Source organism: Verticillium nonalfalfae, assembly GCF_003724135.2.
Source record: "Verticillium nonalfalfae strain VnAa140/NRRL 66861 chromosome Unknown scaffold_133, whole genome shotgun sequence".
In the NCBI taxonomy this organism is placed as follows: Eukaryota; Fungi; Ascomycota; class Sordariomycetes; order Glomerellales; family Plectosphaerellaceae; genus Verticillium; species Verticillium nonalfalfae.
The window spans coordinates 15,917-43,272 of NW_021167358.1; the positions used below are offsets into that span (position 1 = coordinate 15,917).

Consider the following 27,356-nt stretch of genomic DNA (forward strand, 5'->3'; position numbering starts at 1 on the left):
TCACGAGCGCTTCTTCTTCACCGTGATGCGGAATTTGCCCAGCTGCTTGTCCATGACCGTCTTCAACTCGGCATCAAAGAACGAGTCGACACGCCCAGGGCGGCGGCGCCGATCTTCGTTGAAGCTGCCAAAGCTCGCCCGCGACCGCAGCTTGGCCTCTTTCTGCACCCGCGCCACGACCTTGCGCGTCACGCTGTCGTTTTTGGCGCTCTCTGCGTACACAAGTAGGTTTTGCCCCCATCTGTTCACCACGAGCCAGTCGACGGAGCCGCCGATCGGCGACTCGAGCAAGAACTTGATCACCTCGGCGCGCGAGTACAAGACAGCCAGCATCAGGGCCGTTTCTCCTTGGTAGTTGGAGCTGTTTTTCGGGCTGTCCTTCTGCTTGAGCAGGTCGATCGCCTCCTCCTCCCACCCGCAAATGATGAGATGAGACAGCAGGCAATTGCCGTCAACGTCCACCATGCTTGCCATGTGATACTGTCCAGGCACACTCTCGCGGTCCGTGGTCCACAGGAAGCCAAAAATGTCGTCCGTGGCCTGCCAGCTGTTAGACGCGTGGAGCTGCACAACCTCCCCAATGATATCGTCGTCAACGCCGACAAACGACGGGAGGGCCCCGGACAAGTCGCGAAGGATCTTGGACACCCGTCCGTCCGCTAGCAGCACACGGGCACAGTTGCCGTGGCCGCGATTGATCGCTTGCCAGAGCAGTGATCGCTGGAGCGGCCTATACCTGTTCCCCCCCGAGGTAAAGGTTGTGGTCCCGTCGGGGTTGGCAGTGACGGCAGGGGCGGGTTCGCCTTCTGGTATGTCGAACTTGAGTATGATATCTGGGCGTTGTAGGAGCGCTTCAAGCGCGTCACTGTCTCCAACTTCGACGGCAATCTCTATGGGACTCCAGTCGTCGTTGCCCACGTTGGGATCCACTTCGGGGAAGCTGAGGAGAGTGTGCACCATGTTGGAGTAGCCGCCCTGGAGTGCTAGCGTCAGAGACGTCTGTCCTGTCGCGTTGCGCTTGTCCACATCCGCCCCCGCCTTGACGAGCATCTCAGCTATACTCTTCAGCTGGTGCGTGATGGCCAGGTGCAGCGGTGTTGACTGCGAAACCCCTCGAGCTTTGTTCAAATCGCATACCCGAGCTGCTATCAGGTGGCGAACGCCTTCTTCAAAATTTTGCTGGACGGCGTCATGCAGGAAAAAGTACGTGTCGTCACTCTTGAGCAAAGTGTCGATCTCTTGCATGGAAAGTCGCTTCAAGAAAGCGAGAAGCATCTTGCCCTGTTGAAACTTCAACGCCGTCTCACACCTGACGAGCATTGATATCGTCTGGCCATACGGTTTTTGCCGATCGTACGACGCCAAAAGCCTGTCAAAGACTTCTTCCATGTTCTCGTGAGCAATCGTGAGATCGATCGCGCGCGAAAAGTTGGCCGACGACAGGCCTCGATTGTTGAACGTCGTCATGTCAGTCTCGTGGACCCAGCCGCTCTTGATGGTCCAGTGCGCGTCGAGATCAAAGTCTGAGTGGTTGTAAATGTCCAGGGCGATCCGTTGAAACCCGAGCAAAAGTGCCAATTGAAAAGCGGTAAAGCTCTGGGAGCCGCTCTTGATGTATGCATTCACGTCAGTTTGCGGCCTGCTGATCAAATATTCCACGATCCCTTGGCGTCCGTTCCATACGGCATAAACCAGTGGTGTCCGGTTGTTAAAGTCGCGAGCGCCAGTGTATTTCTGAGTGCTGCCGACCAAGTCCGGGACGAGACTTTTGATGTTGTGTTTGGCAGCCTCATGTAGTAATGTGGTCCCGAATTCGGGGGCGCCTGCTACGTCCTCCCAAAACTGGGTTTCTATGTTGTCAGATGTCGCAACCTTGGCCCAATTGGAGATGACCTCGTCGCGATCATCTCCCAGGAAGTCGTTGATGAAACCTTGACTCAACCCGGCCTCGTCGGCTGACGCGCAGTGCGTAAATAAGTACCGTACTGAGTAGGCAAGGAATGGATGGTCATAGTAGCTTTTCTCGGTCAGCTCATAAAGGCGCACCTTGTCGTGATTGGCGCGGCGGGCATCAAAAGAAGAGAGTTCGCCACGTAACCCCTTTTCGATAGAGGCAAAGTAAAGCAGGCAGGATTTCGCCAGCCTGTGGTGGCTCGCTCCCGTTATTTCAGTCAAAGTCAGTTGCTCGACGCCATCGAGCATGGCGAAGCCTTTCTCGAAGAGAAAGTCTTGGACGGTTTGATGAACAAGCTGCACAACGCCATTCGATATCTCTGCGAGTCCGGCAGAAAGCACCCGAAGTTTCTTCACCATCTGGTCGTTCGATCGGATCGTGTCTGACGCTGACAACCAGTTCTCGTACGCCCCTCGCTGTATGCCAGCTTCTCCGTCAAAGTTTAGCGCATCCCGCAGACGGTCGACGGGAAGGTTCTCGGTGCCGAAGCAGATCCATTGGAAAAGTTGCTTGGATTTCAGTGCGCTCTTCTCCTTGAGTTCCGTTATCAGGTTTGCATAGAGGTTGTGGAGCTGGGGCGGGATCTTGTCGATGTAGTCCACTATTTCCTCGACAGTACTGCCTTCGTTGTATTTCCAAACGACCTGAGGGATGACGAGCACCACCCACAAAAACACCTGGCGCGCCTGCTCTTCCACTTTCTGACGGAGAGCCTCGAGGTCTTCCGGGCTCGTCACCACGCGCGTAAGCTCTTGGTCGATGTACCTGGCAATGTCTTTGTCGTTGGCCGACTCGACTACTACTTGCTCGCAGTTGTCCGGGGCGATGATGGGATAGTGGCGACATGAGAAACAAATGCTGACTCGATACGAGCTCGAGGCAGACGTGTCGTAGATGCGCGTGAAGAACTGCACGAGACGTCGGGCCTCTTTCTCACCGCACTCGTCCAGGGCATCGATGAAGATGCAAAGTCCTGATCTCCTCAACAGGGCAGGAAGAACGTCGGAAACGAAAAAGTCCTCGAGATCCTGAGGACGCCATGACCAAGGCCCTGCCAGGCTCTCGTCCATCTTTTTGTAATGGTTGACGATGGAGCTCACAGCTCGAGGGTAAGCTTGGCCGATCTGGTGCACCAGGGCACGGAAAAGCCCCAGTGGCGACCTCTGGAGATCAGTCCCGCGGCCGTGGAAGTAGAAACAGATCTTGAGAGTTGCACCGTCCGGATGAATATCGCTCGAGTTCTTGATGACATGTTTCATCAGCGTACTTTTCCCACAACCGGGCTTGCCCTTCACCCAGAGCAGGCCTTGGCCGTTCGCGTGCCACTGCAGGTAGGTGGGATGCTCCAGGATCCAACGGCAAGTACCAGCAGCAGCAGTCTCTACGTCAGCCCCGCGTGCGTTCATCTCTGGGAAGAAAAGAGTCGACATGCAACCTGAAACGTGTCAGTGATAGGTTGGTTGAGGTCATTAGGGCTGCTCTTTATGTACCGTCAAAGTCTAGCTTGTCCGAAGCAACCTCAGCAGCTGGAATGTCTTTCGGGGAGTCAGCTCAGTTCCAATCGAAGTGGCCAAGGGTCTCGCACCAGATGTTCCATGTCGCATCCAGCGCCGCAGCTCACCAAGGACCCGTCGGTACCCAGTATCTTCTGTGCTAGCAAATCGAACAAGGTCCATATGGTTTGTGGGGACCGGCAATTGGGGATAACCGCTGATCTTGGCCGAGTCCTTGTTCACAACCATGCCGACACCAACAACTTCTCGCTCCTCGAAGAAGCATGTCAGTTGGAAACGAGCGGTGTTTTTCCGCAGCCAGATGCCAAAGGCAGCCTCTATGTCAGCGAGAGCCTCAGAATCGCGCTGCAGTAGACGAATGATATCGACATTGACTCGTGAGTTGGATGCCTTGAGGATGCGAGCCACGCCCGCGGCGAACGGGGCGAGGTCGGAGCCACGATGCGGCGTTCCCAGGAACGCAACAGCCGTCACGCATTCATGAAGCTGTTTCTGATGTTGCTCCGCAGCCTGCTCCGAGAGACACAGGGCTTTCTTGGCTACCAGGCCTCCAAGGCTGTGGACAACCAAGATGATGGGCCGTCTAGACTGGGAGCGGGTCAGTAGAAAGACCGGTGGGAGATAAGGACGCCGATCGCAGCATCGTAGCCCGAACTCACTGCATGGTCTTCAATCCGCACAGTTGCAATGTCACTGATCAGAGTTGCCGCATGCTCCCGAATGTCGTTCTGTCCCACTGGTCCCAAGAACTTGGCAACATCAGCATCGTACCCGAACGAGAGAATCCGGGCCTCTGGAACGTCTCGCGCCAATAGCTGGGTCGGCCAGTAGATGGGACTGGCGCCGTTCGTGGCAAAGGTCTTGTATGGATGACCGGTGATTCCATGGATGAATATGATATCGACCTGCGGGTTTGGGGGCGTATGTAAGACGCGGACGCCGAGGAAGTGGTCGTTCGGGAACAGATCTTCCTTCAGCGACTTTGGCTGTGCCACATTGTGGACAGCGAGCTTGAGCGTGTCAGCACGCTGTATCGCCATCTGGCAACGCCTCTGGCAGATCCAATCTGATTGCGGTCGGTTGATCCAGGGACTGCGCGGCTCGTATGCGGTCGCGCCGGCGCAATTGATGCTCTCTGTGTCGTGCGCCGAAGAAGACGCTCACCTTGGAGGTCCTGAGTCTATGAGGAGGGGTTGACGAGAGGTCGATGAGATGGGCGTAAGGCCAGACCCCCAATCATCATGCAGAACACCGGAGCTGAAGGAGCACCTGGATTCGTCCTGACAAGGGTGCACGACGTTGAGAGCTGACGATGGTTGGCTGGGGCACTGTCAACTGTACATGGCCCCCAACTGAGGCTAGATTCGGACGGGACGGGCGGCTGCGGCTGCATCCTCCTGGACAGCGGTCACCTCTTCACAAGCGACGGAGATTGGTGCGTGGAGAGGCTATTTTTCGGTGGCTGTGATGGGCTGAACTCGTAGGCATGAACTAGACTCTCGTCGTGGCAAGGTCGGGCGATGCAGAGGAGGGGGATGCTTCAACGGGCGACCGAGGCGGTGCCAAGCGACAGCTGGCTGTGCCTTATGGTCATGCGCTGCTGTACCGACCATGCGGACCTACAGCATGCGAGCTCGTGTGCTGCAGATTGGAAGATGTACGCAATGCTGACATGGAGATGGCGGACAGGTAAAATGGATGCGTGTTCGGGCAGGTAGGTAGCCTCGTTCGGTTGGGACCCCTCTGCGACGAGGCTCCGAGTGGTTGCATCTTGACGCGACCGAAAGGGCCGGGAGGGAACTTTCTTCACCAGCTTCTGGTTGTACGGGCTTCAATGAAAGGCGACGCTTGACTTCCCGGCGCAGCTGATTGTGATGTTCCGGCCCGGACGACGGATGGATGAGTGATGTATGATTGAGGTCTTGGGGGTGGTGGGTGATGGGTGGTGGGATGCAGTGAACCCCACCAAAATGGTCCGCGGCGACTGACGTGAGCAGCAGCACCACTCGAAATGCAGTGGAACGTAAGCTGCCAAATCCATCACCGCACGTAGGCAGGACAATGAGCCAGTTGTAGGAAAATGAATAAAATGTAAAGTTGCCTGTTATTACTACCGCTCCAGTCGTCATCATCATCGTCATCAAAGTCGTGTTCTCGTCCCTTCGCCAGGTGCTCCTCCCAACAAGCTCTCGCCATAACAAAAACGCCATCACCGCGCACAGTAAGCACCATCAAGCCCAGCTTCAAGCGCCAGCAACCACCTTCTCCACAATCTTGTTGCACTCGGCAGGGTCCTCAAAGATGTGCCAGGCCTCGCGCGGCACGTCTTTGAAGGCCTCCTCGAATCGCTTCGGCTCATTCTTCGACTCGATACCGACAGCGGCGATGTCGGTCACCTTTCGGATGAGGATGAGCTTGACCCATCCATCGAACTCGCGGTAGCTACACACGGCGTCAGTCAATGCTCTTGCGCGTTATTTTGAATCGATAGCTCCGTGGTGACTTACATGTCGCCGTAGGCCTCAGGGTCGGACTGCGTCGAGTCACCAATGAGAATCAACTTGCGCTTTGGCAACCACGAATGCACCTTGCGGATACGGTCCGTCTTGTACTGCTCTGTCCCCTGGGTCAAGGCCGACAACAGGCCAGCAATGGTGCGCCAACTCGAGTCACGAAGAATCAGTGTGCCGTGAGGGTACCATTGGCGGCAGAAGTTGCGCAAGAATGGGTACAGGTTGTACGGTGACGCAGACAGGTAAAACCACGGCGCCTCCTTGGAAATGAGAGACGTGATGTGCCTGTAGAGTTCGGGCATGCCGGGCACGGCACTGGGAGGGTCGACAAAGGTCTTACGAAGGATGCCGAGTGGAGAGCTCGTCTGGGTCACCTTGATCGTGTCGTCGACGTCGGACAGGACAGCCCAGCCCTCGGCAGCCGCGAAATGGGTCTGCATCTCGAGCTCGCCGGAAATGCCCCGAGGCACGGCGGCACTCGCCTTGATGGAGGTGCCTGTGGGTTGCTCAGAGAGCTTCAAGATGTCGGTGCTGATGCCGTTACGACCTGTCGGCCCCAACTTGATCTCTTTATCCTGGTGCACGACGCGCAGGTGGCGGGCAGGCCGGACATCCCACAGGAAGGGCAGCAGTCGCTCCTCGATGGTGGCAAGCTCCTCTGCATCGTCGGCCAGTCCCAGCGTCTCGGCAATGCTGGTAACCATGTCGACAACCTTGACTTTGGGCTCCTTCTCGAAGACGGCGGCGACGAATTCGGCCTGCCAGCTGCTCAGGCGGCCGGGCTTGAACGCCGTGTTGTCGAAGAGCCAGACGACGTCGTCACCGGAGACGGGGCGACCAAAGGGGTTCCGACTGCCGAGATAGGAAGAAAAGTTGTCGACAGAAGGGATCGAGAAAGCGGACTGCAGAGCGGGCAATCGGGGATCGGGTAGTGCGGATTCCATTTCGTCAAACTTGTGTTCCTTGCGTGTCTGGTCTTGCAGTGCCTGTGCCTGCGCGGCGGCGGCGCTTTTTGACTGATGCGACGACATGGCGACTGGAATCTGGTGGCGAGGCAGGCTGCTGAAGTGTGGTCTCGAGGAAAGGTCAGGGGGCAGGGCTGCCGTCGCAGCGTGGCAGACACAAGATATCACGAGGGAAAGACACGCCGCGCAAGGTGTACAGATGCTGTGCTCCGGCGGGCGGTAGTAAAATGGGGGCGGAGGAGAGAAGGGGGACGAGGCGACGGATGGGCAGCCTGCTGCTATATGTCTTGGGACCTGGCAGATCAAAGTTGGGAGTGGCGGCGATGAGGTCAGGAGATGGAGAGGGGAAGAAAGCCAGTCGGCATTGCATTTCAGCTCAGGTTGGTCGCAGCAGATCAGCTCTTCATCTCGATGGGATGTGACAGGCAGGCAGGCGGGCAGGCGCCTAACGATGCACCTCTGCCCTCAGCCCCTCCGTCAGGTAGGTACCTAGATCAGGGCCAGTACGTGGGCAACTCCAGCTGTCGCATACCTACCTACCTACCTACCTAGGTACCTACCTGCCCACCTAGATACTGAATACAGGGAAAGAAGGGCCAGGGAACTGCAGTGTCGCCACGTCGATGCGCTCGACGTTCATCATCTCGACCCCTAGCGGCAGGCGGCAGTGGCGGGTCTCGTGGTCTTGCCGTGTGTTTGGTCAACAAGAGCTCGTGACAGCTTGTCTGTCTAGTGACGCCCAATGACGCACCTCAGGTTTCGAAGGCGTCTGGGAAGGAAGCATCCCAGTTCCGGCTGAATGTCGGATCGCACCTCCCCTCCCGTACACTGATTGACAGGCAGGACCCCTGCTTCTCACGTGATCAGCATGTCACGGCATTAGCGAGCGAGTCGAGGCCCATCCGATCCGATTCCCGAGCTCCCTTTTGTGTCCGATCCCCTACCTTAACCTTAAGCTGACCCGGAGGCCGACTGATGGTTGAATTGGCGACGTGATACGGTAGGCAGCCAAAGGCAATGGTATGGGCTTACCGACGAGTTGGCCTTTTCTTTTGCTTTCCTCGAATTAGATCCCTACCTCACGATTCAACGTCAGACCGACACATCAAACAATACCTTGGCGAGCCAAGACTCTACCCTGACTAAGCTTGTCTTGGCAAGCAAGGCCCAAGTCATATCGGCCCAGGTAGTCAAGTCCCCAGTTCTGTTTCCTGTCCAGACTCCTTTCACCGTCATCAAATATTCTCCACGCCGCGAAGCATCATCTCACCTCCATCCTCCCATACGAGACCGCCGTTCTCACTTTTTCAATTTCGCAAGGCCAAGCTCCGTGCCTTGAGGCTTCGCGCTTCTGTAGCCTCCCTTGTTTGGCTCGCCGCCAAAGGAGGAGACGGCCTTGGGACCTCTGGCCTTGCGACCTCTGGAGTCTCAATCTCGCCCCGGCCACGCGGCCACTTGTTGTCACATTTCACCCACCGCCCTTGCCGCAACTGGCATTTGGATCCTTTCGCTTCCTCCGTTGCACTGTCCGGGGGGCTTTGTCGCCGCCCACGGCGTCTCATTTGAGGCGCACCGCCCATCATGAACAACGCGTCCAACACATGTTCGAACGACAACCCTGACTATGTGCAGGATGTCCACGGCAACGATGATCACACAAAATGGTCCGGCTGCGGCATCCCTAGTAATTCAACCGATGCTCCTGTCTTGCAAGCATGCTGCGAGGCCCTAGGCGACGATTTCGTCTACACCTACCAGGACTATTTCCCTCTTTTCTCCGAGACGCATGACATTGCCAGCTGCTGGACCACCTGCATGGTCAACGTTTCGTCGGTCTCGTTCGCCGACTCAACCAACGTAACGCAATGCATGATCAACAGCCTGGCAAAGACCGACGACAATGATCCCCATGGCAAGCTGTGCGGCGGGCCGGGAATGCGAAGTCTGGCGGCACGACCTGGACTGGACGTTGCAAGCTGGGGCATCGCGACCGCCGCCCTGGTCGCCTGCCTGCTCCGAGGATGAGCGGCAGGCGGACGAAGAGAACTTGCGGAGACGAGATTGTAGCATTGCGGCATTGCGACATTGCGACATTGTCCGCGCGATGACATTGGAATCATATCGTGGCGTTTACGGTCAGGCGGGCGAATTTTGGCAGGGTAGCGACTCACTTTTCATCGTTTATTAGTCACACGGAGGAGACCCTGCGACGCGTAGGGGCTGAATTAGACCAACAACATAACATGGCCAGGTGGCTTGAACAATTGTACACCTTTCCGCATTCTTGAGCTCTCGGATGCTAGGGGTTCAATCGAGACTATTGTCTCTTGATGTCTCAAATCGGACACCCGCTGGCTCTATGGACCGCCACAAGATTCTCGAACGAGTGACATGTCGAAAATAACACCGGGCGCTGTCTTTCACAGACGGTACCATCACTGCTGCCCTTGAGACGCATGCTTTGGTTGAAGCAGCTCCAACGCCTCCATCATTCCAATTGCCACGGCGAGAATTGGAGAGAGACAGCCACATGGCCATGGCAACTCAAGGAGCTCCTGCCCTCGGACTGCCGGTCGTCGGCGTTAGAGGACGCCGTGTGTATCCTTCTTTGTTCGACTTGTCCTTGATGACCTCTCTCACACAGTCGCCTCTCCTCACCGTTCTCAGTATGAGTGGCCTCCTACGTTGCGTGCGACCACCGCGTTCATGAAGTCGTTATGCGCATCTGGGCGCCATGGCTTCCCCTCGTGCCACTGCTATTCTGTGGAGGGGGCCATGCTTATGCCGACATTGGACTTTTCGAACGTCTTCGACCGAAGCAGTGCTTGTGCCTCACAGAGGTAATCGTCGTCACCTATGTCGGCACACCAGAGTTCGTTGCCTCCTGCATCCAGTCTGGCTATTCCGGCACCATCACCATGCCGGGGAGACCAGGATATACCGATATACCGTATCAGCCGCCCGCAAGCGCACCGCCGCCAGTGCCAGCACCGTGGCCGGGACCGGGATCCGGGACGTACACTGGTTTATCTTTTGTAACGAGTACCCGCGGCCTTTCCCTCGACATTCACTCCTCGGTTACCACTGCTCTGGTTGCGAATCGCACGCTGTCCACCAATTTCTCCATCATCGAACCGACGCCAAGTCTGAGCAACAGACCCTGTGATGAGCCAGTACTCGTCTCAACGAGCGGTCATGACTCTGGCGACCCTGCTAGCTCGACGAACTGTCTTCCCTCCGACGCATGTACAGTCCACGAAAATGATACGACAGCGACACCACGCACAGGCTCAGCCAAGGTCTCGATCACTCGGACAATATTCACGACTTTGAGAACTGTCACCACATCCGTCGTCATAACGACAAACGGAGCCTACACGAGCGTAACGACCCTCACCACACTCGGAACCATCACCCCCATAGGGCCGAACATTCCGAACGTCTCGACGAGCTTTGGCAGTGCTAAAGGGTCAGTGGCAAGCAATGGCGTGGATAGCCTGGAGAGCGCGAATAATGGACCGGTCCTGACGATCTCGGAAACTGTCTCGTCGTTTGATGGGTCATCTATCACGACGACGAAACTTCTAACCAAGACCGCCGGCTCCTTGTCAGACAATCCTCAACCCACGGACCTTTCAGGATCACCAGGAGATATGTCAATAACTGTTGCAGCTACGACCACGTCAACTACGATGATTCCCGTGAGCGGTCTTCCAACACGGCCGTCAGAGCAGTCTTCCGTGTCATTCACTGCGAGTGTTTTCAAAACGACAGCAACCCCAGCGATCACGTCCACTAAAAGGCCGACAGCTTTGTCTGAAGGCTCGGGGGAGTCGATAGCCACGAGTCAATTGATTCAAGTGTCGGGTGTAACGACGGAACTCACCACTGTGGCCCTCGGGACTACAACCAGTGCCTTGACACGATCTATCTCGGGCTCAAACGTACAACCACCCAGTGCGTCCCTCGATCCAGCTTTACCAGCCTCGTCTCAGCGTGGCACGAGCAGCTTGAAGAGCACAATACCATCTTTTGGAGCAGCTCCTACAGTCACAAGTTCTCAGCAAAACTTGACACCAAGCGTCGCTAGCGGTGACGGCTCTCTCGAGATGTCCGCTTCTTCCACTGGAAGGACCCCGATGTTTGGATCGGCGACTCTTACGGATTCATCGAGCTTGGTGGGCCCGCCCACTACCCTCGAGGCATCGGCGTTGCCCGGATCCGCAATCTCTCTGCGTCTCTCTGAGTCAACAGAGGCATCAGGTGCATTGGGTTTACCGACCTCAAAATTGCCATTCCCTAGCAGCTCGCGTTCGTCGCCATGGACACTATCTCCAGAATCGTCAGGTATATCCTCAGCCATCTCTGGGGTTGAGTCCGCCATTGCGAGCCGCTCATCTTCAGACGATACCCACACCCCTGCAGTCACTACCGAAGTCATTGAGCCTTTGACATCAGATGCATCATCCAGCGGACAACATTCAACGAGGGTAGCTCCGGGCATTTCTTCGTCCAACTCATTGCTATTGCCATCAAGCATCACAAGCAAGTCTTCAGCTCTGTTGAGCCAGCCAACTTCCGTCCTCGAGGGTGTACCTTCAGGCAATGCTGCATCATCAAGAGACACCACATCTCTGGGTCTCGGGGTGGCATCGAGCAGCGCCGCAATCTCTGTTGGATCGACATCTTCGTCGATTAGCACTGCTTCCTCAAGTATCTTCATGTTTCCGAGCGAGTCTCTGAACCCTGCAAGCCAGCCCCCGATCCAGTCGAGCGACGTTGTCTCGACACAGCTGCCTATCTCTTTGAGCAACTCGATATCTTCACGCACGTCAAACTTATCCGGCGAGAACTCGGAATCAGCCCCAAGCTCCGTTTCCGACCAACGGCAGAGTAGTTCGTCAGAAGCGAGTATCTTAACCACCCATCGGGACATATCTAGCGATGCCAGGGATTCTTTTAGATCTTCGTCGGGTTTCTCGGGCCCTGCGACTAGCTCAGCCGTTGCCAACCCCTCCGTGCAGCCAGAAACAACCTCATTAACCTTTAGTCTCCGCAGTTCTACGGTGAGCTCAATGAAAGTGTCGACTGAATCTGCTTCCATTAGTATTCCAATGCCTTCCGCACAGTCTGAGTTCCCACCGAGCCGTTCGGTGGCTTCCACTTCGAAAATATCGTCCAAACTCTCTTCCCTGACCCCGGCGGTTTCCGCGCTCTCCTCGTACGGCTTAGAATCCTCCAGTCTATCAGGATCATCTACGTTCCCCGAGACGACCGATGGTGCAGTACGTTCAAGCACATCAATGCCATCTATCATCCTGGACATTTCTACCACTCCGGTTCTCTCAATTGCGTCAGAGACTTCTTTCGGATTGATATCATCAGCCTCAACAACTCAAAGCAGCACGATGCCGTCAAGTATTTCCACGCAGCTTGCAACCATGGAGTCTTCTACACGATCATTCGTGGCATCTGGCAGTTCCAACTTTCCTACAACTTCGGGTGGTTCTGGATCTTTTGCTACTTCTCTAGCATCATCAAGGAGCTCAGGGTCTATTACTTCGCCATCACCCTCGTTAAGCCTCGCCGAGTCCAGTAAGCTCGTGTTCACCACCAGCAGCGGCTCTAAAATCAATAGACCATCAGAAACCTCTATCGACCCAAACACCTCACCCAGCAGCTTGGTATTCTCAAGTGCCTCGGAATCGTTTGCCATTTCGACTTCCATTCATCCATCGTCCCTTATGCTCTCGGAATCGTTGACCGTCTCGGACTCAATACTAAGCGACGTCGGAGGCTCCCATTCAGAGGCGTCCACCAGCAGCCAAGGGTCGCCTGACATGACCTCCAGATCTTCGAGTGCTTCGGGCCCCAACACAAGCTCTATCGACTACTCGCTCTCTTTGGTAACGTCCAGTGTATTTTCTACGGGAAGCGGCTCAGTTGTAGGACCAACACCACTATCAGCCGTCTTTCCTAGCATAACGGTTACGGGTTCAACCGTTGATATCGACACAGTCTCATTTATCACCACCACAGGACTATTCACTGGGACGGAGTCGATTACAGGTCCAGTGACGGTAACAGTACAGCCAAGTGGGACCATTCCCGGTACCGTTATCATTCAATTGCCACAAGCTCGATTCGTCACTGTCCGAGTACCCTTCACGGGCACGGCGTTCATCACTCAGCCAACTACAATATCTATCATTGCGCCAGTTGGGACCGCCCCAGGAACTATTGTTATCGCTACGCCGACCACTTCTGGAGCCTCAGTAGCTACCGAGTCATCGTCGTCAGAATCAATGTCCGCGAGTCCGGCGTCTTCGAACGTATCCTTACTACCACCGTCTACAGATATGGGCAATATAGAGACCACAGAAAGCCGAGCAAGCGTTTCGGAAAGCGAGAAGATGCCATTGGCACAGCCTTCTTCCATTGCTGGAGAGACATCATCATTCGAGGTCCCGCAGTCCATGTCAACAACGGAAATCTCATCAGGGGAAAGTACAGGGGCAAGCACAACCAGATCGACCAAGCTTCCGGGGTCATCACCAGATGCGACAAACAGCAGCCCGCCTGGTACGGCAAGCACGGAGATGATCAGTAGCCAGCAGCCGACTAACTTGCCTGTGAGCTCTAATCCTCGGTCCTCGACAATGCCGAGTAACGCGGGGGAGCCATTCAGCGCCTCCTCCACAGTCAGTCTCGGGCCCTCCGTCACGCCCTCCATCACTTCATCCGTCGAACCCTCAATGCTTTCCTCAATTAGACTGTCTCAAGCATCCTCAACCGACAAACCCGTGGAGTCCGCAAGGGATCCATCGTCAAAATCGGTGGAAACATCCGGCATGGCCTCGTCGCGGTCCATGAGCAGCGTTCTCACCTCAGCAACCCATAGCTTCCCGGTTACAAGTAGAGAGCCTGCCTTCTCACCAAGTTTCAGCGCTTCGACAACGGGTGATTTCGTTAGATCCAGTGTCTCAATCTCTGAATCAGGCCCACGTCTCTCTCTTGAACCCAGCAGCCTACTTGTTCCAGGTGGCCAAACTACACAGACTTTGCTTTCGTCTAGCGAATCGAGCATTCAAACAGGCAGATCGAGTGGCCCGTCTTCCGTCTCGTTGAGTAGTGAGGCTCCAGTATTGAGCGAGCAAGGTCCATCATCGACGGAAGCCGTTACTCTGAGTGAGGTTGGTATCTCAAGTGAGCTTTCTGCCTTGCCGAGTTATTCAACCTCCTCAGGTGACGCTGTCCTGTCGACCAATGCCACCTCTTCAAGACTTGATGCCTCCTCGACCAGGCTTACATCCGCTGGTCAGCCTTCAGTAGTGCCAAGTACGACGCCTTTTGCAAGCAGCACCGTGCCAGCAAGCTCTAGCCCGTCGTCCGGCGAGATCTTATCATCTGCTGAGATGAGTGCTACCCCTGGCCAATCTGCTTCCGGCAATGCTTCTCTTTCTCGAGACCCTGCTGTTTCCTCCAGCGACCCGACTGTTTCTTCAAGCGATATAAGCTCCCTAAGCCAGAGTTTGACTTCCTCTGATGTAGTGATACCCTCAAGTGGTAGCGCACCTTTCCCAACTGCTGTTGTCTCGTCAATGGAGCCCACGCGATCTCCCAGCGCGGCCATTCCAGCGAGCGACTCGGTCTCGACGGAGGCAGTCAGTTCTTTGAACGTGACGGCGATTCCTCAAAGTGAATCTTCGACCATCTCCAGTGGAAGCTTTTCATCAGGGCAAGATGGCTCGTCAGGGGGGACTGCTCTGTCCTCCACTCCGTCAATAGGCACTTCCAGTTTTGTCGTCTCGCCTGGACAACCGACTCCATTTCCAAGCGAGACTGAATTGACTTGGAAATCTTCAGCCAATGCGTCCATCTCGCCAAGCGCTATAGCTACTTCTACCGCAGATGTCGTACGGTCGAGTGCCAGCAGACAAAGCGCGGAGCCGTCAGGTAAACCGATCATACAGCCAAGCTCCTCTGGACTGGCTCCCGGTACAGAATCGTCCCAGAACACGGGTAGTGAGACGTTGTCAAGCGAACCGGCATCATCAGCTATCGCATCTTCACAGTCGGATGCCACCGTGATGATCCCGACGAGTAGCGGTTCGGTTTCAAGCATCGGACCATCCGACGCATTGAGCAACGCCATACCATCGTCTAGCGAGTCTGTTTCTTCAGATAGAGCCTCATCCGAGAAGCTAAGCAGTAGCATCGAGCTTTCAACCAGCTTGTTTTTTACCATGTCTTCAGACACTGGGGCTACCGAGACAAGTTTGCTAGCCTCATCGATGACCGCAACGAGTAGTGCATCGCCCACACCACCAACTTCTTACGAAAGTTCTTCGACCGTTTCGTTGCCTATGCAGACCAACAGCGTTCTGCTGAGCAGCGGGACGAGCGTTCAGCTTTCAAAGTCTGTTGCGGTGTCTGACGGTACTGCACCGCCATTGACAAGGACTTCGGAGCCCGGCAGCAATATTTTTGAACCCACAAACGCCAGCTCAGCCGCCAGTAGCAGCGAAGTCCAACCTTCCAGTGTCAAGAACATAGTTCTGTCAAGCAGTAATATCGTGTTTTCCACCAGAGACAGTGTGGCCACGTCTTCAAGTACTGAGCAGCCTTCTGATCCAACCAATACGAGATCAGACCAGGAGTCCAGTTCCAGCAGTAAACCACAGACGCCGACAGAGCCAGTACAGCTTTCATCACAGGTTTTTGAGTTGACCAGCGCTCCGCTCGATTCATCCAGCCAACTACCATCCAGAGCCTCAACCAGCTATGTGTCCGACCTCGTGTCGAATATTTCACCGTTATCTGACCAGCCTGGTACCACTGCGGGAACGATATCCACGGAGGTTGCTAGCAGTGAATCTCTTAGTCCTGGGCTGGGATCTTCAGCGACGTCGGGCAGTGACATTACTTTATCAATGGTGGAGCTATCTGTGCCCTCTAATACTGAGATTCCGACCTCTGAGCTACAATCCCTGCCATCGGCGAGCGGTCCAGTGGTAATTACTGGCTCACTTGACTTCAGTACCACCTTTGAATCGCTATCCATTCAAACTACCAGTAGTCAGGTCGTTACATCCAGCTCAGAACCTCCGGGATCTATCGTTAGTTTCGAGGTTTCGTCAAAACTCACCATATCGGACGTTCCAAGTAGCAACATCCCGGCTTCAAGCCCGGAGCAACCAGAGCCTCTTAGTACCAGTGCCCCCCTGCCACCGTCGTCTTCAAAGATGCCGAACAGCGAAACGACCTCTTTGACAGATGCACCATCCGAGGTCCTCAGCATTGTCACTATGGTATCTGGCTCAGAGCCTTCAGGCCTCTCCAGCAGCACGCTGTCGTCATCAGCGCCAGACGTACTGAGCAGCACAAGCACACTGAGTTTAGCGATCTCGACTTCTGGTGATTCTACAGGCAGCGAAAGCCAGACATTCGTCCCGATGTCATCTCAGCCGCCAAGCAGTGAAACAGTCGATCCAGGTCTAGAAACCCCCTTGAGCACAGTGAGCGACGTCATGACTGCTGAGTCTGAGTCTTCTGCAGTGTCTAGTAGCGGAATGCTCACATCTGACCGTGAGCCATCTGCAAGCAGCCTGAACACCATTGCAACTAATGTGGTGGCAAGCTCCGAATTGGAATCTGTGAAGTCAACAAGAGCCGAGTCTGCAGTTTCGAGTCCAATACCACCTGAACCATCAAGGAGCGAATTTCCCACCTCAAGCACAGAAATTTCCGTAGCTTCGAGCAGTCAGAACACTGCTCCAAGCGCGGCCCCGTCAATGTCGGACAATAATCAGCCCAGCACAGTGCCTTCAACCATGGTTTCCCAACATGCTGAATCATCCTCGGCGCCATCGAGCAACGATATTGACTCCTCATCAGCCTTGGCATCCAGTAGTATCACCTTGTCTACCTCAACCAGCGTGAACCTTTCCAGTGGCAGTAGAGCTTCATCTGTACTGCCAACTATCACTGGTAGCGTTGTTTCCACTTCCGACTCGAGCCCGACAACTGCAATCAGCGAAGAGCTATCGCAAATAGCGTCATCGGATACCTCCCTGACTACCACTGTAGAGGAGAGTATGCCGACCTCGCTTTCGACGGATGGCGGGGGTAACCCTTCGTCAGCTTCCTCCTTGGTCGGTACCGAATCAACAAGAACACCAGGTTTCGTAAGCTCAGTTCTCGACACAGCTGGTAGTAGCGAATTTTCAAGTTTCTCGTCTGGGACTCCAGGTCCAGAGAGCAGCATACGCAGTGGTTTAGGAACAGTCTCGACCGTGCCGCCACGTTCGACATCAGAAGCACCCGTTGCTTCTCCTGTGTCTTCGGTTGCTGCATCATTTGCGCCAAGCCCAAGTGCATCAGATGGGACTCAGTACGATAGGTCTTCTACCGAAGTATCTATAACTACCGACGCAGTGTCATCCACAACAGCCTCTGCGAGCATGCAGTCGTCTTCGACACTGGAGAACAAGTCTTCCCTCGTAGTAGTCACGTCTTCGCCGGCACAAATATCTTTGCTGTCGACAACATCTGCTCTAGATATTTCAAGCTCTCCCAGTGTCACATCCGACGTCTCAAGTTCCATGTCTTCTGAGCAGGCATCTGTTAGCACAGATTCCACTCTGCTCTCGACATCGCTTATGCAGGCATCCTCAGCGGTAATAAGCAGCTCGACATCCGTCACTGGGCTGATAACAACAAGCGCAACAAGTCTGGGTTCCTTCACCCAACCCAGTACCTCAACAATTCTAGTTCTGAGCTCTTCCGTGGAGCCGCTCTCATCCGCACATGCGACATTCAGTTCAATTTTGTCCAGCAGCCAAATTGCGAGCTTCTCTTCGGAGGCAGCTGCAATCTCTCTTTCTGGTACCTCGACTATCCTCTCCTCACCCATCAGCACATTGAGGGCATCGTCGAGTACACTTCCGAGCTCGAGTTCAGCGATTGAGGTGCCTTCAACGAAAAACTTCGATTCGGCGAGTTCAACGACACCTGTAAATACCAGCCCACCATCCAGTTCATCATTCAGCAGAGGAACTACATCATTCACGAGCATAGTGGTTTCAGCGCCAAGCGCGAGTAGTTTTGCAGTGACCAGTTCCACGGAGAGCTCTACGACCAGTTCGGCAACTCGCTTGGCAAGCAGTACTGTGACACCAGCCCCGGCAACAAGCAGCTCAACCACCCGCTCGATGAGCAACTTGTTCAGTAGCACAACTACCAGCTTCACTCTGTTCAGCACCACAGAAACCAGTCTGACATTGATTAGTCTGCCAAGCTCAAGCTCTTCGAGATCATCAATGGCAGGCACTGCAAGTAACTCTCCAGTGAACACATTCCAAAGCAGTGTAGCTCTCACCACGCCAACTGCAAGCACCAAGGTCACGTCCACCACGACGACATCGATAAGCTTGATTTCCATCACACAGACGCCCTCTTCCAGGGTATCGACTAGCCTGACTTCAACTTCTGTTACCGTAGTCATTTCCACCACTTTGACGACCATTTCTACTGCATCATTTACTACCAGTACATCAATATTGGCTACGGCCATATCAAGTTTGTCCACTATAACTACAGCTAGTACTTCAACATCAAGGGCTACTTCACCATCCACTGCTATTACTTCCACTTCTACTCTATTATCCAATACAACTCCTGCGCTAAGCTCCTCAACTTCTACCTCCACTTCAGTATCAAACTCTGCCATTCTGGTTACGCCCTCTACTTTTACCACCACGTCTACTAAAGCTACTCCGTCAAGCATATCGAACACTGCAGGCACGTTGAGCATATTGAGCACCTCGAGTACGTCAAGCACGGCGAGCACTTCGACATCCATGACTTCAACCTCCATCGTTTTGACTACACAGATCACGTCGACACTAAGTACGGCAAGTTTGTCTAGGATAACAACTACCCCAACGTTCACATCCTCGACTGCCCTCACAACCACATCTGCTTCCACCACCTCAAATCCTTTGTTCACTCCAACGACCTTGGGCACAATAGTCACCTCAACCACCTCGACCACCCTAGGCACGATCACGTCCACTCTCACTTCAACATCTACCATTCCGATCACTTCCTCCACCCCAACCACCTCAACTATCCTAACTACTCTGACTACCCCGACCACTGTAGCGACTCCGACCACGTCTACTTCCACCTTGGTAGCTCTAACTACTGTAACTACTCCGACCACCACGACCACTCTTACCCCTCTGACGACTCCGAATACTCCGACTACTCTGAGGGCTCCTACAACTCCCACCACTCTGATCACTTCCACCACTCTCATTACTGCTCCTACTTCAATTACTCCGACTACCACATTCACTCCGACTACTCCGACCACTCTCCTCACTATGACTCCTCCAACCACTCTGACAACTCTGACCACTTCAACGTCGACCACGTCGACCACCTCGACTACCTCGACCACGTCGACCACCTCGACCACCTCCACTACTTCAACGTCAACCCGAGCAGTCGCCTCAGCAACCGCTGGCCCACAGTTCAGCTGCCCGCCAACGGGCTTCCTCGTCCAGGGAACAAGCTCGGGCGTCACCTTGTCATCCGTCGACATCACAACTGGCCAACAAACATTAATTCGCAGCAACATCGCGGGAAACTCGGAAGTCAATGCCCTGGGCTATAACGCGCGCGATGACTACCTCTACGCCGTGGCCCAAAATGGCCTCCTTACGTCCATCTCGATCATCCGCCTCAACGCCCGCGGCGATGTATCCGTGGTTGTCCCTCAGGTTGCCAACAAGCTCGCCCTTCTGGGCGGCTTCAACGCGGGCGACGTCGACGAGAACTCCCAATACTGGATCTCCACCAGCGGCAATGACTGGTACCAGTACGACCTGCGCCCCGGCAGCGCCACCTACGCGCAACAGATCGCCTACGGCACCCTGCCGCTGCTGTCTCGCCCCACACAGGTCATCGCGGACTGGGCCTACGTCCCCGGCGGCGGCAACTTCCTGTGGGCCATTGGCACGGCAGCCGGCGGCCGGACGGTCCTCATGCAGTTCAGCCGGTCGACGAAGCGGTGGACGCAGGTGCGCGACTTTGGCAACATTGTCGGCGGCACGCTGCTCAACCAACCGGTCTGGGGTGCCGTGTACGCGAGCGCCAATGGGTTCCTGTACGGCACCGAGAACCTCACTGGGCAGGTCTGGCGGTTTCCCGTCTTGTCGAGCACGGCGCCGGCGACGAGTCTGGTCACTGGATCACCGGCAACGCTCAATGATGGTGCGAGATGTCTGGAAGCGTCGAATCTGCCAACGTAGGGACTCCATGACGAGCCATGTATAACGTTCTCGGCGCTGGGGTATATATACAGTCTCACTGGAGGACTGTTTATGTTTGTACATTTGTTTGGGTCTTGGGATAGCATAGCTGAGCACACGCTCCTTCCATATGTCGACTTTTGGTTTCATTGATTGTTTACTCTTTATCATGCAGTCGCCTGTCCAGCGGCAATGCTTGTCAGTGTCATGCTCATACGTCTCATTCAAACCTTCTCCTCTCACCAAGACCACACGGCAGAATCTACCACGCCATCATGAGGCCTGCGCCCATCAATACGGCAGCGCCCCACGTCGCCACAAGGACACCGGCGCCGGCACCGAGCGTGAACCTCCCGCTGCGAGCCGCCGACTGGCCCGTCTCGGTGGGCTCCTCGTCGCCGGCCTCGCCCTCATTGCCGGCCTCGCCCTCACCATCGCCGTCACTAACGAGCGTCACCATGGGAACATGTTCAAAGCCGGTAAAGGGTCCCTCAAACGCAACGACTACCGAAGCCGTGGCCGGGTCGGCCGTCACGTCGCTCAAGGCCACCGTCTCAATGTAGCGTGAGGGTGTAAACTCGGCCGTGTCGGTCTGGCTGAGGGCCATGCCCGTGACCTCTTTGCCGTTGTAAGTGAACGTGGCCGTGATGACGTCCGGGCGCGGGAAGTCGTCGACCATGTGCAGACAGACGGTGGGGGTCGGAAACTCGGACAAGGGAAAGTTGCGGAAGCAGTTGCCAAAGCCGGTTCCCTCAAAGCCGGACGGGCAGCAGAGGACGGCCGACTCGCCCGGGGCGAGGGCCTCGACGAGGATATTGGCCACCGGGTTCGTGTGTTGACTCGGACCGTGGTCCCCCGTAGCGGTCGCCGCGAATTCTGTCTCGGCCTGGGTGAAGTGGCCCGACGCGTCGGTGTCGCCGTTGGCGGACTTTGTGGCTGCGCCGACGGTCGTCCAGCCCGACGGACAGATGGAGGCTGGTGAGTGGTAGGCCCACGGAGTCGGGTAGGCGGCTGGGCTGCGGGATTGGGCTACCCACAGCGATTGGATTTCTTCGCCATTCGGTATGCAGTTGAAGAAGTCGCCGACGCGTTCCTCGCTGCAAGGAGAGCCGTACAGGGGAAATGTCGGCGCAGCAACCCGGGCGAGGTATTTGTCGGTCGGGCCCTCGGTGCAGGAGGCGGGCGGCGTCCAGGTTGTGGTCAATGGGCCGACGTTGATGAAGCTTTGCTGGGAGAGGGAGCCGACAGAAGGCATGGCGATGGATGGTATTGCTGGATACGTCGCGCTGCTCTGATGTGCTTGCAGGGTCGATCAGGACGACGCGCCAGAAGAAGCTTGGGCACCTGTTGTTTTAATGCCATACGACTGTGCCGCTGAAATACTGACGAGCCGAAATGGGATGCGGCACAGTCACATAAGCGCTATGACGCAGATCATGGCAGGCAACGATACAAAACCTCACGCCAAGAGAACGTTGAATGGACAAAGTCCTCCATTCCAGATGATAGAGATGGCGGATCTGTCGGTCGGGTCTGCCCTGAATCGAGGGGCCCTGCGATACCCCAGACTCATAGACTCACGTAGGCCAAGCAAATATCAGGCTTCAGAGAGCACAATGTGTGCCTCCTTGGCGCGTGAGCTAGCGCATGTCGAGGGGGTTTGGAGTTGGCAGGTTCTTGGAAGCACAGCGCCAACAGACACGCAGGTAGAGGCAAGCTTGTCACTTGCCGCTAAGGGATCGCTGCTTCTATTCAGTCGGGCGAAGACGCATGGGGATGGTATTGGAGGAAGCGGTTGGTCTCGAGGTTTTTCAAAATCCAAGCTGGGCCACGAGCAGAGCATAAGCAAAGCACGTGCAGTGTGCCAGGGCCCAAGCAACAAGGCCTGAGAAGTCGTCGTTCTACGATCGCCAGGTCGGAAGAACGGGCCAGCTCCGGCGACATCGTAACGACCGCTGCATTCATACGACTGCCTTCATGACGGACTGCGAGAGCTGCTGTCAGCTGAGTGCCTAGTGAGAGTGTCATGCCCACGTGTGCTTAATGGCTCAAGGGTGCCCGACGTGGCCATGATCATGCCTCCACCTGGCCAGCCTTGTCGGCTAGGCTGGAGACGAGTGACTGCCCATTCTCGAATTGACCGTGATCAATCACATGCCGCAGGTAGGGGGGTTGGTAGCGGCGATGTGGTGGTGTGGTGCTGGATATTTCAGGCTCTGCCCAGATCGAAATCGTAGCCCCGATATGGCAGGACTGTCCTTCTGGCGCATCAAAGGGCGAATGGGAGATTGACTCGGGCAAACCGCCTCTGAAGAAGGATGGACGAGAGAGGAAGACGTGGATGGGGCGGTGAAGAGCGTTGGGGGCTCGCCGGTAAGGCTGAGATGCCCCAGCCACAATCCCACGATAGAACCTGCCTAAAAGAGGGCGAGGGACGCCCCTGCCAAGCCATTATAGCGTGACCAAGCTACCTACATCCAGACACCGGGTAGGAGCTGCCGGCGCAGCCATTGCATCTTGTGGCGATCTGGGGAAGATGCTTTGCTCTCGTTGTCATACCTCGTCCATCCTCAACCTCGTCCATCCTCAACCTCGTCAATCCATCAACGAAGACCAGACACATCACTGGACACACCACATGCGGAGGCCAGGCCCCGTAATCCCCCTTCCGCGCGTTTCGAGCGCCGTGCTCCACCAGCTGACGACGCGCTGCCTCCCCACGTACCTACGTACTGGCCGGTCATGCCGCCCAACGGCCAGGATGCTCGCGGAACACCCCCACAAGCACGCGCTGACGTTTTATCCTCGAGATGGTCGTGGCCGCATCGTTGCACCGGGCTGGACTAGGTATCGAGACACACGAGCAGTGCCGATCATGCCCGTCCTCGGCCCTTCTCCTTTGACTGTCCGCTCCGTGCTGGCACTTAAGTTCCGGCTCACATGGACATCATTCTGACTCCCCCCAAACCGGCGTCAGGGACACCTGCACAATGCTGCCACTCTTGATTCCCCTTTGGATACATCGCCAATCCCCATCTCGTTCTCACCCCGCCTCAGTTGGCGTTGGCCTGCGGTTATCCAAGCCCTGTTGCTCGTCACTACGGCCTCGTTCGCCGACCATTGCGACCGTGACACACGACTGACGCGACTATCGGCTGTCTCCCATGGCCTCCCACAAGAGCCTCGATGGCTCAGCGTCTTCGCCTGATACCCGTGCGCGCCTCGCGAATCTCTACGCCGTTGTCAAGTCGCGGTGCCTGCGTGTCCCCCGTCTGGCGTCCCAACTTCTGATCGCCACGGCTCTGCTCCTCACCCTCGTCTGCCTCGTGCCCTCGCAAACCAAGCAGTCGTTCCTTGGCGCCGACTTTTCCAACCACTGGAAATGGCCATATTCTTCAACCGCTCCGGGCTCCCCTATCTACAATGTCAGCTCTGGAGGGCCCGTTCGCATGGTCGTCTTTGGCACGCCCGATGTTGCATCACCCTCCAAGTCCAAGGGCAAAAGCGGCCCTAGCTGGACAGAGGCCCTTTGCGCCGAGGTACAAAACAATGCTCCAAAGCCTCGGGAAACCTTTGCTAACGACGTCCATTAGCTGCGTTGTTCATCACACGAATCCTTCGTGCCTAGTCTTGACCTGCCCACCCAAGCATTAACCTCCAACAGCCTCTACAAGCCCACCTTGCAGAAGCTGCTGGTTCCAGTTGCGGACCAGGCCAACTTGGGGGTTGACTATCGTCATGTCGAAAAACAATACCCACTGGCCAGCACTGCCGATATCGCGCACCAAGTCAGCCAATTTCTCAAGGGCCCAAAGCAGACCAACCCGCCTAAAGAGACTATATGGGTCTTTAGCTTCGGCACGTGGGACATCTGGACCTTGGCGGCCTTGCCTCGCGAAGTGTCCCAGGGCTTGGTACAAAACATGGTCGAGCATCTCTTCAGTCAGATCGAGCTTCTCTACAAGGCGTCCTTGTTGGTGGACTCCCCTGCCTACTCAGACTTTTGGGCCTACACCAATGCATCTCTTCTAGAGAGCTTGAATGGCAACCCTTCGGCTGATACCGTCGAGTCTTTCCGCATCGTCATTCCCGAACTCTTCGATTTATCATTGACTCCGGGCTGGCACACCCAACGCCCCACACCTCCCGTTCCACACAGCAAGGCGGAGCATATGGTCAATGCCGCATTCCTTGTTGATCACTGGAACTCCGAAGTCAGCGGCCGCATGGACGCCTGGACCCGCCTTGCCGATCCCGAGCCAGCGCACGATGACACGGACGCCCCCAAGCGGCCTACAGACGCTGAAGGCAAGCCGTATTTCGGACTCTGGAGTCCAACTGGAAAGTCCTCCGGCAAAGGTAGAGCCAGCGACGAAACTCTCCTCGTACCTTATCCCCGCCGCGCCGGACTTCTCACAAACACGACGAGTTTTGTCAAGGAGGTTATCATCGAGTCGCAATTGCGGGCAAGCGGGCTAGGAGATGGACTTGGAAGAGGAAAACGGGAAGATGAAGCGTTGCTTCGGTTCGACGAAGTGTGGACACCGTGCATCTGGGACGGAGCAGCGTCCAAGCCTTGCAAGCATTCTGACAGGCACCTCTTTTACTCTCCTTTTACCCTAGGAGAAAGGGCAATCCGGGAGGCAGCGCGACAGACGGCCGAGGCAGTAGCAATGCAGTTGTTCGCCAAAGAAGGCGAATATGACACGGCGGCCTCTGGGTGGAGGGTAGAGGGCGCCGCCAAGAGGAGACGAGCAAGTGAGAAGTCATTCCGAGTTAAGGTGCGATCAGCACGGTCATCATGAAAAAGGTTCGCGGACAAGTGGGAGAGCTTACATTGAGCTGAGTTGTTGAGTCGATAAGGCTGGGTCTCGGATCGATATTGGTGGTTGGCGTTGATCACATGTTAATTTCGTGACAAAATGGACTTTTGGAACTTCTAACATCTAAACCCACCCCCCGAAAGGTAGGACAAGCTCCGTCTGATGGGCCATGAAAGGTGAGAAGCTAGCTCTGTCTCCGACAAAGGGGCGACGTACGAACCAACCCACACGTGCTTTCCTCTGTATTTCTAGTCCCCTCCTCCTTTGCGTCATAACGATCAGTCTCACCTAGCAGGGTCTGTCCGGACATTTTACCCCCATAGGCTGTTAGAGGTACATTGCTATCAAGGCTGGATCGTGGCGCCGCCGAAGCGGGGTATTCTTGGATTTGTTGGTCTCATGACCAAATGCTCTTTCTGGAGCTGTTACACGAATTATGCCGAGCTGCTAGGTTTTTGGATATGTTGGCACCTTCGCATAGGCTGGAAGACATGCATTCCACCGAATACTGCAACGCTCATAGGCTGCGGACAGCATGCAGTCATATCAGGCTCTGGGATCGTGTGGCGAAGGGATGAGGATTGCCCGACACAGACATATAAGATCAGGCTGCGGGATCCTGAGCGCCGAAAGTCCTCTTTTACAATCTTCGACCTGGGACATGCCGACTTGTCTCTACCTTCTATCGTTTCTGAGGTTTTGCTGTGAGGTATCGTAACTTCATTCGACTGTTGAAAATCAGTAACGACTTCTTTGGTCTCTCGGTTGGCTTCGTTGCCACTCCCTGTGAATAGCTATGGACCCCGTGTCAGCTATAGGTGTTGCCTCCGCCGTCATTAGTTTTGTCGACTTCAGCATCAAAATCATCCGCGGAGCAATCCGGATATACGGTGATGCCAACCGTGACAATGACTGGCAGATGCCAGAAGACGTGGCCGAAAAGATGATCAAGCTCGTCCGAAATCTACGGCAGACGTCAGGCTTTGGCGTCACACCGGACGAGAAGGAGATTGCCGAGCTTGCCAAGACTTGCATGACGCTGGCGGAGCGGCTCGCCGCGCTCTTCAAGTCTCTGCGGCCCAAGGACGCCAGGTCGAAGCGACAGTGTCTTTGGGCGGCGGTCAAGGCGAAGCACAAGCAGGCAGACGTCGAGGATTTGGAGAATAAGTTGCGCACTTGTCGTGACCAATTGCAATTGCATCTTACCCATTCTGACTTCCTCAATGGGTGAGTTTCTAGCCTGATACGAGATCGAGCAGGGACATTTCGTGACTGACCGCCCTGCAGGAAGAACATGAAAAATGCTCTTGAGACCATGATCTTGCAACGTGAAGCTGACTCCGCCAAGTTCAGTTCCTTGTTTACGAGTATCGAGAGTCTCAAGGAAGCTGTTATGTTGGCCACAAGACCTAATGAAGTTCCAGTTCTGGGGGCACAAGCCATCACGCACCTTCGAGAAGCAGTCTCCGTGCAAAGCGGGCTGCTCAATGATGCTGCTACATCGACGATCCTGAAGAGCATCGCATTCGATGGAATAAATGCCAGATACGGATCGATTCATGACGCCCACCAGGATACACTCCGCTGGATTCTGGAAGATGACGACCAGCGCCAACTGCAGCCATTGCTTATGTCCTCAAAGCAGAGACTGAACAACTGGCTCTGCAATGGAACAGGTATCTTTCACATCTCTGGAAAATTAGGATCCGGAAAGTCAACATTGATGAAACTCTTGGTTGATCATCCGCACACCCAACAGAGGCTTGAGACTTGGGCTGGTCAGTTATACGTTGCGGACCATTGCCATGGGCGTTGAAAATGGATAGCTAATACTCTAAACAGGACCATCTAAGCTTTTGACCGCGTCTTTCTTCTTCTGGAGGCCAGGAACCAAGGAACAGAAGTCTATTCCCGGACTATATCGTTCCTTGCTGCATAGTTCCTTGAAAGCCATGCCGGACCTTATTCCTCACGTTCTACCAGAGCGATGGCAGACAGCGCGAAGCTCCCCTTGGCATATCAACCAGAGTTTTGACATTGGTGATAAAGAAATACGTTCCGTCTTTGCTCTACTTGTTGATACCGATATTCAGCATATGAAGTATTGCTGCTGCTTTTTTATCGACGGCCTAGACGAGTACGAGGAGAGTCCCCGAGAGGATCATCGAGATCTTGTTGATCTGATTACTAAATGGGCACAAAGCTCTAGAGATGTAAAGCTTTGTGTCTCCAGCCGCGAGTATAACATCTACATGGATGCTTTCCTCG

At 55.3% G+C, this 27,356-nt stretch overlaps 8 protein-coding genes across 8 annotated transcripts; 4 read left to right on the top strand and 4 right to left on the bottom strand.

The window, feature by feature from the left end:
• D7B24_001618 (uncharacterized protein) lies at nt 1–4,508 on the bottom strand (the record flags this gene model as incomplete). Its single annotated transcript, XM_028635842.1, has 4 exons — nt 1–3,389; nt 3,445–3,489; nt 3,576–4,056; nt 4,128–4,508. 4 exons carry the CDS (start codon nt 4,506–4,508, stop codon nt 1–3), a joined length of 4,296 nt encoding a protein of 1,431 aa, XP_028491765.1.
• Nucleotides 4,509–5,711: 1,203 nt separating this feature from the next.
• D7B24_001619 (uncharacterized protein) lies at nt 5,712–7,012 on the bottom strand (the record flags this gene model as incomplete). The annotated part of the gene is made up of 2 exons (XM_028635843.1): nt 5,712–5,910; nt 5,976–7,012. The coding sequence occupies 2 exons, from the start codon at nt 7,010–7,012 to the stop codon at nt 5,712–5,714; spliced, it is 1,236 nt and encodes a 411-aa protein (XP_028491766.1).
• A 1,515-nt stretch (nt 7,013–8,527) lies between these two features.
• Nucleotides 8,528–8,971, top strand: D7B24_001620 (uncharacterized protein; the record flags this gene model as incomplete). The annotated part of the gene is made up of 1 exon (XM_028635844.1): nt 8,528–8,971. The coding sequence occupies one exon, from the start codon at nt 8,528–8,530 to the stop codon at nt 8,969–8,971; it is 444 nt and encodes a 147-aa protein (XP_028491767.1).
• A 4,753-nt stretch (nt 8,972–13,724) lies between these two features.
• Nucleotides 13,725–15,194, bottom strand: D7B24_001621 (uncharacterized protein; the record flags this gene model as incomplete). Its single annotated transcript, XM_028635845.1, has 3 exons — nt 13,725–13,957; nt 14,522–14,638; nt 14,867–15,194. 3 exons carry the CDS (start codon nt 15,192–15,194, stop codon nt 13,725–13,727), a joined length of 678 nt encoding a protein of 225 aa, XP_028491768.1.
• A 2,215-nt stretch (nt 15,195–17,409) lies between these two features.
• Nucleotides 17,410–20,265, top strand: D7B24_001622 (uncharacterized protein; the record flags this gene model as incomplete). The annotated part of the gene is made up of 8 exons (XM_028635846.1): nt 17,410–17,545; nt 17,614–17,902; nt 18,059–18,170; nt 18,237–18,283; nt 18,449–18,526; nt 18,749–18,865; nt 18,980–19,412; nt 19,486–20,265. 8 exons carry the CDS (start codon nt 17,410–17,412, stop codon nt 20,263–20,265), a joined length of 1,992 nt encoding a protein of 663 aa, XP_028491769.1.
• A 262-nt stretch (nt 20,266–20,527) lies between these two features.
• Nucleotides 20,528–21,520, bottom strand: D7B24_001623 (uncharacterized protein; the record flags this gene model as incomplete). Its single annotated transcript, XM_028635847.1, has 1 exon — nt 20,528–21,520. One exon carries the CDS (start codon nt 21,518–21,520, stop codon nt 20,528–20,530), a length of 993 nt encoding a protein of 330 aa, XP_028491770.1.
• Nucleotides 21,521–23,429: 1,909 nt separating this feature from the next.
• On the top strand, nt 23,430–25,070 carry D7B24_001624 (uncharacterized protein; the record flags this gene model as incomplete). Its single annotated transcript, XM_028635848.1, has 2 exons — nt 23,430–23,804; nt 23,859–25,070. 2 exons carry the CDS (start codon nt 23,430–23,432, stop codon nt 25,068–25,070), a joined length of 1,587 nt encoding a protein of 528 aa, XP_028491771.1.
• Nucleotides 25,071–25,884: 814 nt separating this feature from the next.
• D7B24_001625 (uncharacterized protein) lies at nt 25,885–26,940 on the top strand (the record flags this gene model as incomplete). The annotated part of the gene is made up of 4 exons (XM_028635849.1): nt 25,885–26,315; nt 26,376–26,455; nt 26,513–26,870; nt 26,931–26,940. 4 exons carry the CDS (start codon nt 25,885–25,887, stop codon nt 26,938–26,940), a joined length of 879 nt encoding a protein of 292 aa, XP_028491772.1.
• Nucleotides 26,941–27,356: the final 416 nt, after the last annotated feature.